We start from the raw sequence: 19155 nt of genomic DNA, 5'->3' as shown, positions 1-19155 counted from the left end.
TTTTTTTTTTACTTCACATTTTTGGCTTGTTATTTTTCGTTTAACTATCGTATCTAACTATTTTTAACGTGTAATAACTTTGGTAATGTTGTCATAGCGTAGAAGTTCATAGTTTAGCTTGTGTGAGGGTTAAAAAAGTTTTTACCGATAACAACAATGTTTTTAAATTCAGACTGCCATTACAGCTTGCTGACGTCAAGATCACGTGACCTGACTCAGCGGGTTTTAAATACAAGTTGACCCAAAATAAACGGCCCCCGTGTACACTTTATGTAGAAGAGTTGGCGCCCGTATTTTTTGGGGCAGTTATAAATCGATTTAAAAATATGTAATGTTTAACATTAAAATGTCACTTTTTTGGGCCCCCCCCCCTGCAGAAAATCGATCAGTTGACTCACTTCTGATGGTCCTTTTGGGCCAATTTTTCGATATTTATCGTTCGGAGGGTGGGGACTTTCATATGAGACCAAGTTTGTGAATTTTTGTTCCATCAGTCAAAAGTTTTTAGCAGACACACAAACATACATACATACACACATTTTCGCTTTTATATATATAGACTAGCGAAGGATACCCGGCGTTGCCCGGGTGTTTTTCGGGGTATGTGAAAAAACCCCGAAAATGTAAAAAAAAAAAACAGGTGCCCGTGAAAAAAAAAACAAAGCCTTCACGACACGCAGTTGGAAAATAGTAAAGTGTTAAAAAAAAAACAGGTGCGCGTTTTTGATTAACGTGACGGTGATAGGTATTCAGCTGTAAGCATTTTGAATAAATCGGTTTGTTTGTTTTTAAAAACTCGCTCCCTCTTTATTAGGAGGAGCGAAATGAAAGCTACAGTCTGATATGACCAAGTGTCGACATTAAACAAACGTTACTTGTCTCTCTTGAGACAACTGGCTTTCGGCCTGTGATTAGAGTCGAGTTTCGCTTTTTTTTATACCGAAAACCGAATGTAACGCATGCTGATGCGGGAAATGTCGAATAATTAACGTTTGAAAGTCAATAAAATTAAATAGACAGGCGAGCTCCGTGGATAACTCTGAGATATTACAATTTATAGATGATATAAAAAGTTTTAAGAAGTTGTGAACCGAGCAAGCGCTTCTCTGAAAGAAGCCTTTTGTGGACATCGAGGAAAAGCGTACATGATGATTGCAACGTCTTGTCAGACGAGTGCCACTCCCTCAGACATTTAAAATCCATGAGCCCAAATGTCTGAGGGAGTATCTATACAAATATGATGTTACAGAGTCTTAGCTTTGTACGACAGCTAAGTCTCTCTCTCGGTTCAAAATGTTGAAATCCAGCAACAAGCAAGAGCAAGATAGCCAGCAACAAATTAAACTGCAGACCAGCTTAATGCGGGTAATGGTCTTCCGCTTTATGGTTTTTTAAATCAGAGATTTGCTTCTCCTAGAAAGGCTGCCTTCACCACGGCTTACGGGAGCCCTCTCCACCCCAATACACATATACACACACACAAATATACATGGTGCTAGTTGGCCGTTGACCCAGAAAAAGAGTTCATTCGCCCTTTGGAAGGTCTTGTTTTTAATCCTTCAGGGAGACTAGCCGCCCTCCTCACCAAACAAGTCTGGTGGGGGAACCAGTTTAGTCGCCGGTGACCCGACCATGAGGCAGGTAGTACTGGGTTACATGGTACCAGTAGCACATGACATGACCTGACACATACATGATGAGTGCAACGTCTTGTCAGACGAGTGCCACTCCCTCAGACATTTAAAATCCATGAGCCCAAATGTCTGAGGGTGTATCTATACAAATATGATGTTACAGAGTCTTAGCTTTGTACGGCAGCTAAGTCTCTCTCTCGGTTCAAAATGTTGAGATCCAGCTACAAGCAAGAGCAAGATAGCCAGCAACAAATTAAACTGCAGACCAGCTTAATGCGGGTACTGGTCTTCCGCTTTGGTTTTTTAAATCAGAGATTTGCTTCTCCTAGAAAGGTTGCCTTCACCACGGCTTACATGACACATACATACATACATTTTCGCTTTTATATATATAGATTAACAGGACTACCTGGCATTAGCTGGGTCTATAAAAACTTACTAAATAAAACTTAGTGTGTAACATCTTGATATTAGAAATTCTATCTCTCTTTCTAGCCATCTTTTTATCTTTCTCTCTGTCTTCCTTTCCCATTTTTCCATCTTTCTCACCAACCTTCTCTATCGTCCACTCAACTCATTCCTCTTGGTTGAAAATGTAAAAAAAAAATGTATTTCATTTACTGCCTTTATTAGCCTCTTTTTCTTTTGGAATAAGGAAGACAATTTTTCATTCACTTTTCTATTACAAATGATCAGAAACTACTTGTCACTAGTTACTTGTGTCAACAGAGCTCAGTAGCTATCAAAGGGTATATCTATTGGACTAGTGCAAATGCTCCTTCTCTATAGTTGTGAAATGTGATCAATGAAAGCAGTTGATCTGTAGGGGCTGCAAGTCTTTGACAATAACTGCATTGTGCATTATTGATATTTGGATTAACTTTTGTCGTCTTTCTCTTTTCAACACTGTTTGTGATAGTTCTGGCATACTGCTTGGTGCCTGCAGACAGAGCTTATCTATAAAACTTTTCTGTTCCCTTTTCTATCTGGTTGGTGAAAACCTACTGGTGGGCAGTGACACTCACATGCAACCTGGCTTATCAGTAGTTGGTTTTCGACTATGGAATCAGGATTGGCTAGCCATATTGTGTAATCTAGCTCAAGGTTGGTGAACGTGAACTGCAATAGTCAGAGATACTGTTACGTAGTTGGGACCCTTTGCTAGTAAGTAGCGATTGTTAGCTAGTGTTAATTTTTGACAAGGGTTACTCATAGTGCATGTCAGGATAACCCAGATCTGTAAAACAGAGCTGTTTTCAGAGTTGAATGAAAGGTGGGTGACAATTCAGAAACAAGAAGTTAAACTCTGTCGACAAAACAAGAGTTGATGTCACATTTTTGAGCAAGAGAAATAGGGTTTCAGATCAGTTGTCTCTTAGGAAGCTATACGAACGAGATGTCCAAATGATGTAGAAAACTAATAATCTCAGTGAATGCCTGTCCGTTTACATATCTCATTTCTCAAGTTAGAAAGCTAAGTTAAGAAGAGAGTAATTATTTGGTTATTTAGTCTCTCTCTCTCTCTCACTTTAGGTCATTCTCTCTAATAAAAAAACTTTGAAGAAACTCTGCGAAGTCTCCTTATGTCTTTTCTGCATGAGAAGCTTTATTTGTCTTAATTTAGCAGACAAGATGATCAAGAACATCTAGGCGGAGTGGCAACCCATGAAACTGTGACAACGAGAAACCACTATAAAAAAGAGGCCCTATGATTTTTTTATTATCGATTTTTGATACAAAACCTACTTAAGAATAATTTTAGACACATAAAATACACATATCTTTAAAGAACTTTTATTTAGTTTATTGATTGCTTGTTGATGAAAATGTAATAAGTCGATTTGCTTTGGAGGAAGCTGACTCCACCCAACCATCTTGATAGCCATTAGAGGTATAATTAAAAACACATTTATCAGAGAACTAAAATGATTCTTTATTATAATTGTGAAATTTGAAAACTGAAATATTGAATTTCAAGTAAAACCAGCAGTATCTATTTAATTGCCATGTCACAGTAATGAACATATCCCAAACTTATGAAAAATAATAAGGTAGAAAATTAATTATTAAAGAAAATATTTTTTAAAGAAATTTGGAAGTTTTGTTTACATAAGCTAAATAGCATGCATAATAGCAGAGGATGTAATTAAGCCAATTCCGAGGAAATGAGTTATGTCCCTTGGGTTTAACATCACGCACGTCAAACAGTATAAACAAACATGGCAAAATCGTTTTTTTTGTTTAATCATGGAAATACTTGTTTTATGTAGTATTCCAGTAATATTAAACTAATTGCGATATTATCGTTAAGTAGATAACATTGATTTTAGTTGAAAGTGACATAAGAAGTGAGTAGTTATCATTGTTTTTTTAACGAAAATTCAATTTTTCGACTGTCAGATTTCACTATTATAACGAAGAAGAACCCAATAAAACTGCAAGATTAACTCTTTCTTTTTTCTTACCATATCCAACAAAAGTTTGACACAAAAAATATATATAAGAAGTAGATGCTTTGCCTATTTTTAACTGTTGACTTAGAATGATTTGTTTTTATACAAAATTGATGGTTAAATTGTGGTTAAATTTCTGTTCATTTTTGCATTAAATACTAATCGCTATTAATCCTTAACTGAGCCTTGAACAAATATGCTAATACTTAGTTCGCTGCACCTTATGATAGGAAAGGGCCATACTACATAATATTCCCTTGACACTTCCTCCTTTGAACGAAGTTGGTTCAACCCGCTTAGGGTGAATGCCGTAAGACACACACAGACACATCCATACAAAATTTCAGCCAGATTAATCCAATAGTTTCTGAGAAAAAGTGAAATGAACAAAGAAAAATTTAATAAAGAAATCTCTCTATGTCTGTGTGTCTATTTATCTCCATATTTTTTTCAAACTATATCTCCACCGAGACAAGAAGTTGTAGAGCAGTATGATAGAGAGTATACTCTGTTTAAGTCTTGTAAGTATGTTGTCTCGATCGAGGTTGTTCAGAGGGAGATGTTGGGGGGCAGTCTATCTGGTATGTAGGAAATGCGGTGGTAGTTGTGTTAGTGGTGTTGGTGTTGTGCATATTTTGCGAGTTCTGGTTGAAGGCATGTAACCATTTAATGCAGAATTGTGCCTTGATATCAATTTTGATGTCATTTAGTTTCTGTGTTATGAACTTGGGACCTAGGATAAGGAGGTCTATTTTATTTAGTGTGAATGTATTTGTTAGGTCTGTAATGAGGGGATGAGTTATGGATTGTGTGCTATTGTTGTTGGTGAGTTCATTCTTGGTAGAAATAGGGTTGTGTTTGTGAAGGAGCCAAGTGAACGTATGTTTTAATCTTTCTTTTGTTGTACGCACATTGTTCTGATTAGCATTGGTTGACAGCCGATGATATTTTCGTGGTGGCGGTTAATTCTGACAGCATCTTATTTAGTACTTTGATGCACTTGTGAAAGAGGTAATGTTAGTGTTGGATAACTTTTTTGATACAGAATTTTTGTAGAAAATTTTGTTGCGATTTTAGTTTTGTATGGTGGAAGCATTTAGGAAGTTTTATGTTTTGGATAGCGTTATTTTTTTGTGCTGCGTTTTCAGAAGTTTTTGCCTTGTTTTTCTGATTGTTAAAGTATCTTTTTAATTGTTGCAAACTGTGTCTGGCTCTGTATGAGAAGGATATTCAAGTATTGTGCATAGTTTGAAAAGAGTTGTTTGAAGGCTATTTTTTTTTTTTTTTTCTTACATAGGAATCACCACTTATCAAGGCCCGGAGGCCTCTCGAGGATAAGGGTTAATGGGTATACATTAGTCAATGTGATTATAGCGTAGTAAACATAAGTAGTGGGAATTTTGTAAATTTGATTACTTAGGGGGGCGGTTCATCAAGAACTTTGTTGGACTTGAAGACAATCAGATTGTAGTATATCAGTGCGGTTCTTAGGAAACGTCATAAGAATAATGACAATATTAGAAGGAATTTTCAATAATTTTCAATTATATTATGTTTATTTACCAACATAATGTGTTGTACAAGATAGTAGGTGTTGATGTCCCTAATTTTTGAGTTGACAGCCTGATTGCGATACTGACTTCTGAAAATAAAGAAATAAAAATAAAACAGATAAAGTAAAACCTTGTCAAACAGTTGCATATGTTTCTTTTTTTTTTCTTCCCTGAGAAAGAGATACTACTCTTGAAAATTAGGGACGTCAGCACCTACTATATTGTATGTTGGTAAATAAGTGTGATATAATAATAATAAAATATTTAAAGCAAAACGCATGTATTTTGTAATTCTCTAATCTTTTTTGGTGTTGTATTGTTTTGATTTTAGCTTGAATGCAATTCTGAAATGAAACCAACAACAGATGAAAAATCAAATGACAATGAAACCAGTGACAAAACAGAAATTACGTCAGATTTTGAAGATGACGATTCAAACTTGTTTAATGAAGAATTTTTCAAGGTAACGCACAATAACGTTGGCTTTCATGCTTTTTTGTTTTCATTTTCTTCAAGCAAAATAAACTGCAAAAAAACAACAAAAAAAAACAAATACTTGCTTTCACACAATCTTATACAAAAATCCTTTCCACTGCAGAATTTGTCTTAGAATTTCATAATCATACTTTTTATAAAATTTCAAAGAAAATAAAAACTTATTTTTTAATTTTGCTATTAAAAGTCCAAAAAAAGACTGTTATTTTTATCTGTATAATTTTGTTAATCTTTAGTTTTTTATTTAATGTAATTTTCTTATTTTTTATTTCAATAAATCGCTTTACAATAGAAATAATGAAGAAGGATGTGAAGGAACTAATTTGCCTTGTCATTGCTTCCAGTAGCAGCCATGCCGGAAGATAGGAAGTATATTAGCTGACTGTAACCGAAAAAAAGTTATCATTTTCTCAGTATTTGTTTCGATTTGGTATTTTGAAAACAGTACGAAAATAAACTAATGGAAAAGTATTTGCTTACATCTTGAAAATAGTAATAAACATTACAATTGTTAAAAAAAATAAACATAAAAACAAAAGATTTAACACACTATACAAAGAAATAAAAGACTCAGAAAATGAGGAAGTTATCGTCTTGAATTAGTAAATTTAGTTTCATTTATAGAACACAAAAACTTTGGACTGTACGGAAATGTTCTGAATGACTATCCTGTAAATATTCAGAATAATTAGAAAAGATGTTAAAATTGCTGTAATATAAAAACCATTTTAATAATAAACTGGATAAATTAAGAAATAGTTGCAAAAAAAATGAATTTACAATTTTGAGGAATCTATCTAATGACATACAGGGGTACCTCCTAAGTTTCCAGATTTTTTTTTTGTACAGGCATTTAAAATTATCGTAGACCCTTAAAAATTCAGTATGTTATGGCTATATATCTTATGAGATGACTGACCAATTTTTATGATTTCAGGTTCAAATGAACAGCTACAGCAGCAATTGGAATACACCCTACTAAAGTCTTATCGTCACAGGTGGTAAACCTAAAAAATGTAATATGGATGTGAGGACATGATATGCAATTAAATTCTGTTTTAAACTTAGAAGAAAAAAAAATGCCACAGAAACGTATGAAATGCTTCAGACTGCTTTTGGACCATCTTGCCTGAATTGAGCATCAGCTTTTGAGTGGCATAAGAGATTCAAGGAAGGTAGGGAATCTGTGAGGGATGATAAGAGGAGTAAGGAAGTTAGAACACCAGAGTTGATTGGCCAAATAAAGAATTTCATGGATAAGGACTGTTGTGTGTCTATAGAGACAATAAGTGCACAGTATGATATCAGTGTGGAAACTGTACATAAATTATTCACGAGGAACTGAAGATGTGGAAGATTTGTGCAGTTTGTCCCAAAGATGCTCAGAGAAAATCAGAAAGAAAAACGTCATGTGCATCAAAACAGTTAATCACCCTCCCAATAGTCCAGAGCTTGCTCCCTGTGACTTTTGGTTATTCTTAAAACTCAGGTTGTCGTTATGAGATAATTGAGGAGATGAAAGAGGCTGTGACGAAGGTCACTAACATGTTCACATGGGGCCTTCCAGAAGTTGTTGGAACGGTATAACAAGTGCATTGTAGCCGGAGGAGATTACTTCAAAGGATACGAGAGTTTCATGTGTAATAAAAGTGCCCATATGAAAAAAGTCTGGAAACTTATTGAAGGCACCCTGTATTTAGAATTTGATTTGCATATCCATATTATATGTTGTGTGATTATTTTTGTTTCAAAAGATTATTATTGAGGACAAGAAATCTCCAAATACATGAATGAATTATATTGATTCATGTTGAATAAGTTAAAAAAAAAAAAAAAATTTTATCCACAAGGACTTATGGCATAACAGATAAAGTACTAGGTAAAATCAGTTTTAAGTGACACTCTTCTGGGGGTTGAAGATTCAATTCTCAGTGTGGACAATAATAATAACTAGCGGGACTTATGGAAATTCCACAGCAGACTCCTTCATATGTTGATGTTGGCATTCTGTGGATGTTCAGCGTAAATGGAGACGCCCTGATATTATTGTAGCTCTTTTGTTAAAACTACAAAGGTATTTATCTAAGCTAGCAGGCACACCCGGTCGTAAAATACGCTTAAATATGCTTGTATATATTATTAGTCAATTCGATTCTTATAAAGTTGTGATTTCAAAAATAAAAAAAAATATATCTTTATAACTGGGGTGCATCAGCTTGAATTGAATCCGAAACCAAAACTTATGAAGAAATATATATACATATATATATATATATTGATTTTCTTAACCTATAATCGAAACCGAACCAAAACTTATGAAAAATTCTTAGTAAAATTATTTATGAAAAAAAAAATAGATGACTTCAGTGCCATCAACTATAATCGAAACCGAAACCAAAACTTACAAAGAATTCTTGGTAAAATTATTTATTACAAGAAATTGAAGGTCATAACAATGAAACGACAATCACTCAGAAGGAGAAAGATGTGTGGCACACAAAAGAACATACACGCTATCGTATTAATATATAGATAATACAATTGCGAATTACTTAAAACTTCTACTCGATCATGGGTGACGGTATGAGAGCCTGCTATTCTTGTGGATTAATTGAATAAAGAGTTTCATTCAAAATTCTGTGCAGATTTCCAAGTTTTGACGAGATAAACGTGAAGAAGGTCGGAAATTACAATGGCCAAAACGTGGGAGTAACACGTAAGATGAGAACAGTAATATAAATAATACTAATTATATATCTATTTATTTTATTTTATTTTTTTTTAAGAATATAATAAGAAATGCATAAATATGACTTTGATACATGAATATAATAAGAATATAATAAGAAATGCATAAATATGACTTTGATACATGAATTTTGTATTTTCCTTTTTTATTTTAGGAACTGGATGAAAAAGAAAAAAGTTTTCAGAAATTGGAAGACATCAATAAAGAAAATGAAGATGGTTTGTAATCTTTGTTTAACAGCATTCATTTTGGTGCAAGTTAATACCCCCCCTCACCTCCATGAAAAAAACAAAATGATAAAGAAACATCTTTTTGGTGTACATACCTGTGATGGAAAAAATATTGTACACCAAAAGTCACATAAATTGATAAAGTACTTTTCTTTTTTAAAAAAAAAAAAAAAAGAAAATCAAGTTTTATGGTCAAAGTACAACTAGCGATCTCTCAACGCCATTTTTGCAGGACAAGCGAGATAATTCCAAATGATTTAAACTTTTGTAAGATTTTGGAAAGCCATTCTTAACATGGGGAGGGGAACATTGGTAAAGCTCAAATTTGATTAAAAATTTTTTTTTGTGTGTATATCTTCTTTCAGAAGGGTACATACATTATACAGTTTTGTTAATTTTTGTTTTTCTTTTATAGAGTGGGGGATTATAGACTAGCACCATTAATTTTTATATTCTGAACATTTCATTAAACATCCTGTAAGATTACATAACTAAAATGAATGTATGTGTGTTTGGCTCACTTCAATAATTACCTAAGCAGATTTATTTTTGTAAGCAAAGGGAGACAACTGATAATAATAAAGGAAGAAAAAATTAATCACATATGCAAATTTAATTTGGTGTTTTTAAGGTACTCGACAAATCGAGTTTTTTTTTTTTTTTTTTTTTTTTCAATACATTATTTTTTTGTTTTATTTTTTTACAAAGGAATCACCACTTATCAAGGCTCAGAGACCGCTCAAGGATAAGGGTTAAAGAGTGTATAGTAGTCAAAGGGACAATATCATAGTAATCATTAGTAGTGGAAATTTGGTAAATTGGATTACTTGTTTATGTTGGACTTGAAGACGACCATATTGTAGTCAGCTGGAAAGCAGGTGAACGGAAAAGAGTTCCACAGGTGTGCAGTTCTAAGAAAGAAGCTTTGTTCATGGAATCTACCTTTAGGTTTAGGCACAGATAAAGAGTAGGGAAATTATTGATAGTGGTTTTAGCTAGACGAGTGTTCCTCGTGAATGTTTGGTGAGGGGGGACCATAGATTGGAGCTCAGGCAAGCACTTGCCATGAAAATAACGATAAAGCAGAGACAGGTTCGCAACATCTCTTCTGTGCGAAAGAGGTTGCAGAGAAGAGAAAAGGGTATCTTCCACTAGGCTACGCAGTCTATTTTGAACTCTGTCAAGGCAGGATAAAGCCTTTCTAGCAGCTCCTGCCCAGATGTGGCAACAATGCTCCATCCTTGGACGTACCTGGCTCCTATATAAATAGAGCATTGCATCAGCAGGTAGATATCTACTGGATCGATAGAAGGATCCCACCATTTTTTCCAGTAACCTTTAAGCAAAAACAACAGTAGTTACTTGTCGAAAATAGTAATATATCCAAAAATTACGAAAATTCATCAAGTAGAAAATTATAGTTAAAAGTTTAAGAATTATGTATGTAAATATGTTTGGAAGGCTACAAAACAATGCATATTTTTTTCTTTTTTTTTATAAACAAATTTATTGTTTAATTCAGATATTTCGATGAATACATCCTTGTCAATGAAAGTCTGTTTTTTTTTTTCTTCTCTTTTTTTCTTGTCTGCATGATGTAATCTGCGAGATAGTATGTTAGTTCGTAGGTCTTATAACGATATGATTTTCAAAAACAATAATCAGTGGGGTGTTGCGCTAGTTATGCAAAATGAATTAAAGAATTTTTTTTTTTGCCTGCATTTGAAGCCTTATGTATATTTTTATATATTTAAAATAAATATTTTATATTCATTCATTTTGTGCGGCTAACGCAACACCCCGCTGATTGTTTTTGAAAATCGTATTGTTATAAAACCTACAAACTAACTCACAGATTACATCATGCAGAAAAGAAAAAAAGCAGACTTTCATTGTCAAAGATGTATTCATCAAAATATCTGAATTAAACAATACATTTGTTTATAAAAAAAAAAAATTGGTGTTGTTTTCTAGCCCTCCAAACACATTTATATACGTAATTCTTAAATTTCAAAATATACGCAACGTTTCAAATGCAAACAAGAAAAAAAATATTTAATGTATAGTTAAAAGAAATTTTACAAAAAATTGGGGGAAATTCACATTTTTCTTAAATGTGAACACCTTGAAGATGACGAATACAGGGGAATACTTATCTCCTTTTTTGCCACTTTAATGGCTTTTGACATTCGTATTCTATAGCGATAGACTTTTCTTTTTTTCCTTTTTTACTAAAAACACAATAGCAATTTTTCTGCATGATGAATTTTCGCAATTTTTGGATATATTACTATTTTCGACATGACAATTAAGTACTGTTGTTTTTGCTCAAAAGCACATACTTAAAAAATTGATCTGTTGACTCTATCTTAACAAGCACCTTTGATTTTTTTATGAGCAAAGAAGAGGAGGCTTAATAACTAAAAATAATAATAAATTTCTTTCACTTTCAATGGACATAAAAAATATTTAGATTTTTTTGTGACTTATGGGCCCTACTCTTTTCCTAATCTTCATCGATGATCTCCCAAATCACATTCTAAGTTCATCCGTCGACATATATGCAGCTGACACTACGATCTATGGCAACACTTCAAAGGCCAACAGCGACCAAGATCTCTCTGAGTCTCTCACCACAGACCTTGAGCATGTGGTGCAATTGGATAAAAAGTGGCTGGTTAGTTTTAACGCATCCAAAACCAGGTTTTTATCTTTTCACCATAAACGCTCTGATCCCTACTTGACCCTAATTAATATGAATGGCTCTCGTCAAAAAGAGGCTCCCTATTTTGACAAACTTCTGGGTCTGACCTTTACTCCTGACCTGAAATAAATGACTTGTATCAAATCTGTTGCGAAGGTTGCTGGGAAAATGGTTGCATCATTTTATCGCTTCAGAACATTTCTGTTTCCTGGTGCAATCCTCTACCTGTATAATTGCCAGATACATTTTAAAATGAATATTGTTACCATACCAGAGCGGGAGCTGCTCAGAGCATGCTATCCTACTATTGATAAAATTCAAAATCGGTTGTGAAACCTAGTAGGCGATGCCTTTTTCTCTTCCCTGCAATTAGGATTCTCCACCTGTGGAACTCTTTTTTGCTGACCTGTTTCCTAGTTGACTTACGATATGGTTACCTTTAAGTTTAATGTAAACAACTTGTTGAGCTGCCTTCTTCCTACTAAATAATCCATTTCTACTTCATTTCCACTACTAACTATTGGCATGCTGTTGTCTCAGTGACTACCATGTCTGAATGGCTTTCGGGCCTAGATAAGTGGTGACTCCCATATATATAAAAAAAAAAAAAAAAAAAGGAATGTACGAGCAAACAGATGTTTCATTTTTGTTTTTAAATAAAACTTGGATACTTTTTTATTTGAGTTTTTGAAAAACTTTACTTGCCTATTTTTTGTTTAAGTAACTTGCATATTTATTTATTATTTATTTGAAAGTTTACTGTAAAGTAAGAATTACTTTTAGTGTAATAACAGTAGGAAATCAATTGCTTTTTATAAAAATAAAAGGTACTTTTACAGTATGGTACACTGATAAAAATTGCTTTCAAACTAAAAACTCTTTGATATATTTACGTATCATGCAAAAATATGCATCCTCACAAAAAATTAGGAAAACTTATTCAGCAGAATTTTAATTGGAGATAAAAATCAGTTTTTGTGTTTTGCTGACCTGTAATTCATTATTACTTGGGTAAATGACACTGATTTATCTCCCCCTGCTTTACTGAATTTCTCTTTTTGATGGCAGATTGGCAAATTACAACAAAACTAGTTTTTAGTTTTAATTAAAATTCTACTCCATAATTTTTACTAATTGTGAGCTTCTTACCATTTTATCCTGTTTGTTTTTTTTTTTACTCAGGATTGAGTTTACAATAGTTTAAATGTCCATAGTGCCATGTTACATTCAAGTGATTGCTGAGAACCCACTAACTTTGTCTTTCTTACATGCAAGATCAAACTTTATTTTTTGTTTGTTTCACAGCATTTGACTCGTTGGTCTAATGGTCTCCATTAATTTGCTGTTTTGATATCACATTGTAAATAGTTTACTATTCCAGTAGATTCTTTCTAAAAACTGAAGGCTTGTAGAACTGGTTTCCTGCTGACTATTTTCTTCTTATCAATAGGCATCTTCTATCTTTTGTTCTTATCTCCTTACATCAAGTGGCTTCACATCTTGTTTGGAGCGATTTTCATAAAAAAAAAAAAAGAAAAAATTTAGCACTAACTCAGATCATATCACCAAGATAGCAAAATTATTGATAAATTTCAAAATGACAAATATAGAACTATGTAACGCCTTTGTGTACCCTCATCTTCTCTCTAACTCTCCGCCTTCATGTTGCAGAGAAATACGCACAACAAAATCTTTATTGAATAATTTGAAATTTTGAATAAACAGAAAAAATGCCTTTGAAACTACATTCGACATGCAGTTATTTATTAAAAATCGTTAGATTTTTTTTTTTTAAACATTAACTTTTTAAAATTATTAATTTCGAATAGTTAAAATATCTATCGTCAGAAAAGATGTTTTAAAAAAAAAAAAACGGGTGCTTCTATATTATAGAAACGAAAAAAATATTCAATTTCAAGTGAAAGAAATGAAACCTATGTAATTGGCAGGTCTCACATATCCGAAAATTACGAAATGGTAGAAAAATGATTATTAATGTGGAAAGAAATTTGGGAAGGGAATCAAAATCACTATATTACACTTATTAAAACAAAAAGATAAAAGTTGACAGGGGAGATAATTTAAGTTTTGTTGCTTACATCATGTGACGAACGTAATTCAAAAATGTTGGACAAAATTTATTCCCCTCATGAACTTTATTGAAAACAGTTTTTCATTAATAACTATTTTTTTACCTTTCCGTAATTTTTAGATATGTTACGATTTGCATCATGACAATTACGTAGGTACCATTTGTTTCAATTAAAATTCAATATTTTGGTACTTGTTTAGTTTAGTCAAGACATCAAAAACATGAATTTATTGAAAAAAATTATATTGTATGTACTCGTTATGGAATAAAGTTCTCATACAAAAAAAAAAAAAATCACTTAATTTGATCAAGTGTTTTTTTTTTTTTTTTTTTTTTTTTTTTTACAGAGGAAAATCAAATTTTAACGAGATCGATTGTGTCATGGTCATCTTGCTTATTTCGCTAACAAGGAGGGAGTGCCTGTAAACGAAAATGTGATTAACAAAGGACAAAATTTAAAAAAAAAAGATTAAAAAAGGACATAAAAACTCTGTAAAATAAGTGAAAAAAACTAAAATATTTATCTAGGTATTTTTTCTGCCCATGTTTCAAAATAATCTCAACAAATTTTGACAAACTTTAAGCGGTGATAGGAGTTATCTCCCTTGGCGGCCTCTCCTCATCCTCGAAAAAACAAGATGGCTATGACACGATTGATCTCATTAAAGTTTTTTTTTTCTCTGTAAGAAAAAAAACTTAATCAAATTAAGCAATTTTTTTTTTTTTTTTTTTTTTTTTTAGAAAAGTTTTTTTTATTATAATTTTATTCCACAGCGATTATGTACAATATAGATATTTTTTTCAATGTTTAATGTCTTGATTAAACTGAACAAGTACCATGTTTTTTTTGTTTGTATATGGAAGCAGCAAAAAATATTTATCATAATTAGAAATCTCCTTGCTTCATGCTTAGGCAGTCGTCAGCTCTTATTAAACAATGTAAGATGGAGAACATTTCTTCATATGAACTTTTTTTTAGGCATGTGGATGCTGTAGTGTAAGAAAAATTCGCAAAAGTTCTTGAAAGCATTCATGTATTGAATAATACTCCTACAAATTTCTAGTTCATCTCGTGTTTTAGATTTAATTTAGCTGTTAAATGAGTTGTAATTTTAAACTGATTTCCAATTTATCAGAATGCATTTGATTTTTTTTTAAAGAAATATCTAACAGGAATTTTTGTATTTTTAAATTCCAAACTAGATATTGAACAACCAGCAGATCCGAAGGTGCTAAAAGTATTAAAAAAATACTTTGGTTATTCCAAGTTCCGACAGTAAGTCTTCATTTTTTTTAAATTTAATATTGAAATAAAATTATTCTTTCCAAAAAAAATTATTTAATACCATTTATTCTGTATCAATAGATAGCAAATGTTTGTTCACATTTCATTTAGTTTTCTGCATGTTGGTTCAGACAGGAAAACGGAGCAGGAAGGGAATTACCACAGACTTTTAGCCTTTGGAATTTCCTTTTTGCTCTGTTTCTTCATCTGCTAAGCAGAAATTTAAATCTGTCAGCAAATATTTTCTTACCCAAATCCATGTTAATGTTACCCACTATAAATCCAGTCCCCTATTACAGTAGCTGCTTATGTTCCAGTGGCAATGTGATTCTATGACCCCCCCCCCCCAAGCTGGAATCTCAGATAATGTTAAATTAGGAAACAATTAATATTATGAAATAATAAGGAAATAAGATAAGTAAGAAACACTAAAAAGGCTGGCAAATCTATTGAACTTTCCGGACAAAATTGTGCCCTGAAAATTAACTGTTGGCTTCTAGTTTTCCAGCTAAGAGTGGCTGAGAAAACAGGCAGATGTAGCCAGTTCTGGTGATAAACTTGAGGTGACAGAAAGCAAGACTAGACATCTAGAATTTCCGGTTGAAATTATATATATTAGGAGGCTTGTAGATTGAACAAATTAGATTGGAGTATATCGAGATTGATATGCGTAGGCATTTTTATTGTCATCAAAATCGGTGAAATCACCCCTTTTTTAATCAAATCAATTAATTACCTGCTCTAGTTTGTGACCCATCACAGTACATTGGGAAAAAGATTCACATGCCTCCTTGCAGTGACTTAAGAATACATTGTAGTCTACATTGCACTGTACTGTTGATTTTATAAAATTATTTTTTATATATAATGGCTTCATCATCATCATCATCATGACGGGCTCCTTGCCCGGACCAATATGATTCTTCCTCTCCAGAGTTTCCTGTCTTCCACCAGCCACCCCAGATCCCCAGGCTCACAGCTGGCGCTGCGTGCTACCTGCTGGGTGCACGCGGATCCAGGTTGTCCCCTGTCCGCGCGTCTGTGTCGTGGAGTCCATAGCAACACACCACACACCAACCCACGCTTGCTCCTTAGACAATGACTGGCAAATCGTAGGCGTCCTTCCCCGGTGGCATCAGACATGGCAGGCAGGTTGTCACAAAGTCGCTGCCTCGAGGGATGATTTTGCCAAGATATATTTAATATTGCTCCCAGCACATGGGTGTATGTGCCGTCTAGTTTTCCCTCCAATCCCCCGGCGAGCGCCCAGGCTGCAGCACCGCAAACAAGGACAGACTCCACCACTGCCCTGAAGAACCGCCCTTTCCCCCCCATGGCTTGAATTAAAGTGTAAAATGCAAAAGTCAGGTATCAGTCTTGAATTGTGCTCTAAACAGAAACATTCATTTCGAATGCACCCCTGTCATATCAAAGAACCTACTGTTGATTTTATATGTCACACTTTTCAGCTTGTGTGGTTATAAAACTTCTCAAATGCACTTGTGATGTTAAGCTGTGTAAGGTCTTAACTTTGGTCAAAATCGTGTGTTCTTTCTTTCATCAGATTATTTTTGATTATCGATACTTATCAAAGACATTCCAAAGCAAAACCTATCTAAGAATACTGCGAGGCACATAAAAGTACCTTTGTTAAATTTTAGAAAAATCTCAGCTATTTTCAAATCCATAGGAAACAAACTCGCAATTCCTTTTACATAATAATAAACATAGAGATTGCTTTGTATTTAATGAAACAATGTATAATTATTTTCTAAAACTTCTAGTTACTAGTATATATAATGTAAGTGTTGAGTTTGCTGATGGACAGCTAATTGTGGAAATTTTGATACAAATTATTCTTTGGATTATTCAGGAGGTAAATAAAATGATTACCGGGTTCTGAAGTTTTTAGATGAGGATTGATATGTATTTGCATTAGTCGGACTATTGTTCTCGTGTTGACTGTTATTTTCACAACGTTTTGGGGAAAAAAAAAAACATCAAATAATATAGGGTGAAACAATAAATTTGTTGCCCTAAAGAAAACCACGCTATCGCTTTATTTTAAAACTTTTATTGAAAAAAATCAATTCAGGTAACTTGATTATGTAGTAGAGCTGATATCTATTCAATGTAACCGCCTTCAGCCTCAATCATGTCTGTTACTGGGAGCATGTCTTTTCCACAAGTGCTGATGGGAGCTCAGCAAATACTTGGCAGATGGCAGTGATCAGGCTGATTTTGATGTTGTGGGAGGTCATGTTGGTGATGTTCTCTATGTATGACTAAACGAAATAGTCCAGATGGTTCAGGTCGGAGGAGGGCCAGTGAGGGAAGGGTACAAAGTAGCACTCCTTCTGAAGCCAAGCCTGGGTCTTTTTGGACTTGAGGGCTAGCGCTAAGTCCTGCTGCCACACGCAGGATCTACCAGCAGCCACCTGATTGCACCAGAGGATCGCCACATTCTTCAGCACCTGCAGGTACACTTTGATACTTTCAAGCCGACTTCGAAAATGTGAGGCAGCATGATGTGACCCTCACTTGAAACCACACCAAAGCCCTTAAACGTGGCGGAAACTTTGTTGAGCTGTGCCCTCAGGCGTTGAACTGTCCAGATTTGCATTTTGAGGGTGCTGGCAATGGTCCTGTTGTCATAATTTGGATTGGTAGAGAGCATGAGTTGTACATCAGTGCATCTCCGATCTCACTCGTTAAACATTGTGGCACTTTCAGACATGATAGAAAACTTCTATTACTTTTGGAATTTGTACACAACTGGCCAATTAGTAGGTGATTTGAAGCAAAAAAAAAAAAAAAAGAAAATTGGTTTCCATCAAATGGAAATGGAATCATGTTGTCTTTTCTAGGGCGACAATTTTATCTTTCCACTCTGTACAAATTAATCAATCCTTATCTCAAAAATAAAAAAAAAAACTGTAATCAGCTTTTGTTTTCACTTTTGTTTGAATTCTATCAATTTATGATTTTAAGTCATTTTTCGAAACATGAATTCGAACATAAGTGAAAAAAAAAAAAACTCACGCCAAAGTTATAATTATTTTAAGGTAATCTTTTAAAGCTCTGTAAAAAGTACAAATAGGTTCGTTGGTAGAATCTCAGAGTGGAGATCTCAAGGTTTTAGTTTTGATTTCAGATCATGGCATGTTTTGTTGGGAATTTTTTATTTACTATTAATGCAATATTCTTTATCCGTTTTATTTGAGTGAACTCGCTATTCAACATTGTGAACATTAAAATCTCCACAGATGTGAATATGTAATCAGTTTGTTTAGTGATACTCTCACAAGGTAGCTACTATATCATTGTGAGGATGGCAGAGGGTAAATATAAATGCTGTGCTGTGAATAAGTGCTACTCTAAAGAAAATGTATGGATGTTTGGGGTCTTCTTTGCAGATGTCCATGTCATGTATTTTGCTTTATTGGGAATTTATTTACTATTAATGCAATATTCTCCATTTCTAAAAATAGTCAAGATCTCTAATATTTCAAAATAAGGCAAATTCTGTTTAATGTATATGTTAAAAAAAAAAAAAAAAAAGTTTAACTGATGGATACACACAATCTCTATTTATGAGATTGTAATAAGACTAATTCATCGAAATATTTTTGTGTTTTCTTCTTGCAGTAAGCAATGGTATATCATTAATTCTGTTCTTAACTTGAAAAAAGATAACTGCGTTGTTATGGCCACAGGTGAGTAAAATTTTTAAAAAAATTCATTTATTTTTATAAATTATATAAGCGAGCATTTTGATTTTTTTGCGCTTCTATATTATACAAACGAAAAAATATTGAATTTCAAGTGGAACAAATGATACCTGCGTAATCATCATGTCTCAAATAGTAACATATCCAAAAGTTATGGAAAGCGATAAGGTAGAAAAATAATTAAATTTTGCTCGACATTTTTAATTACATTCATCACATGACGTAAGTA

At 33.3% G+C, this 19155-nt stretch overlaps 1 protein-coding gene across 1 annotated transcript in view; it reads left to right on the top strand.

The window, feature by feature from the left end:
• Window positions 1-19155, top strand: part of LOC145291243 (bifunctional 3'-5' exonuclease/ATP-dependent helicase WRN-like) — a 110101-nt gene that overhangs the window by 5868 nt on the left and 85078 nt on the right. The window contains exons 3-6 of the mRNA XM_080136849.1: window positions 5972-6103; window positions 9039-9102; window positions 15114-15186; window positions 18844-18911. Coding sequence (XP_079992975.1) covers window positions 5972-6103; window positions 9039-9102; window positions 15114-15186; window positions 18844-18911 — 337 coding nt within the window. The remainder of the gene's footprint in view (window positions 1-5971; window positions 6104-9038; window positions 9103-15113; window positions 15187-18843; window positions 18912-19155) is intronic.

This window comes from Euprymna scolopes, chromosome 12 (assembly GCF_053919585.1).
Source record: "Euprymna scolopes isolate OS-2025 chromosome 12, ASM5391958v1, whole genome shotgun sequence".
NCBI lineage: Eukaryota > Metazoa > Mollusca > Cephalopoda > Sepiida > Sepiolidae > Euprymna > Euprymna scolopes.
The sequence above is the reverse complement of the archived record's forward strand: the minus strand, read 5'-3'. Positions and strand labels throughout refer to the sequence as shown.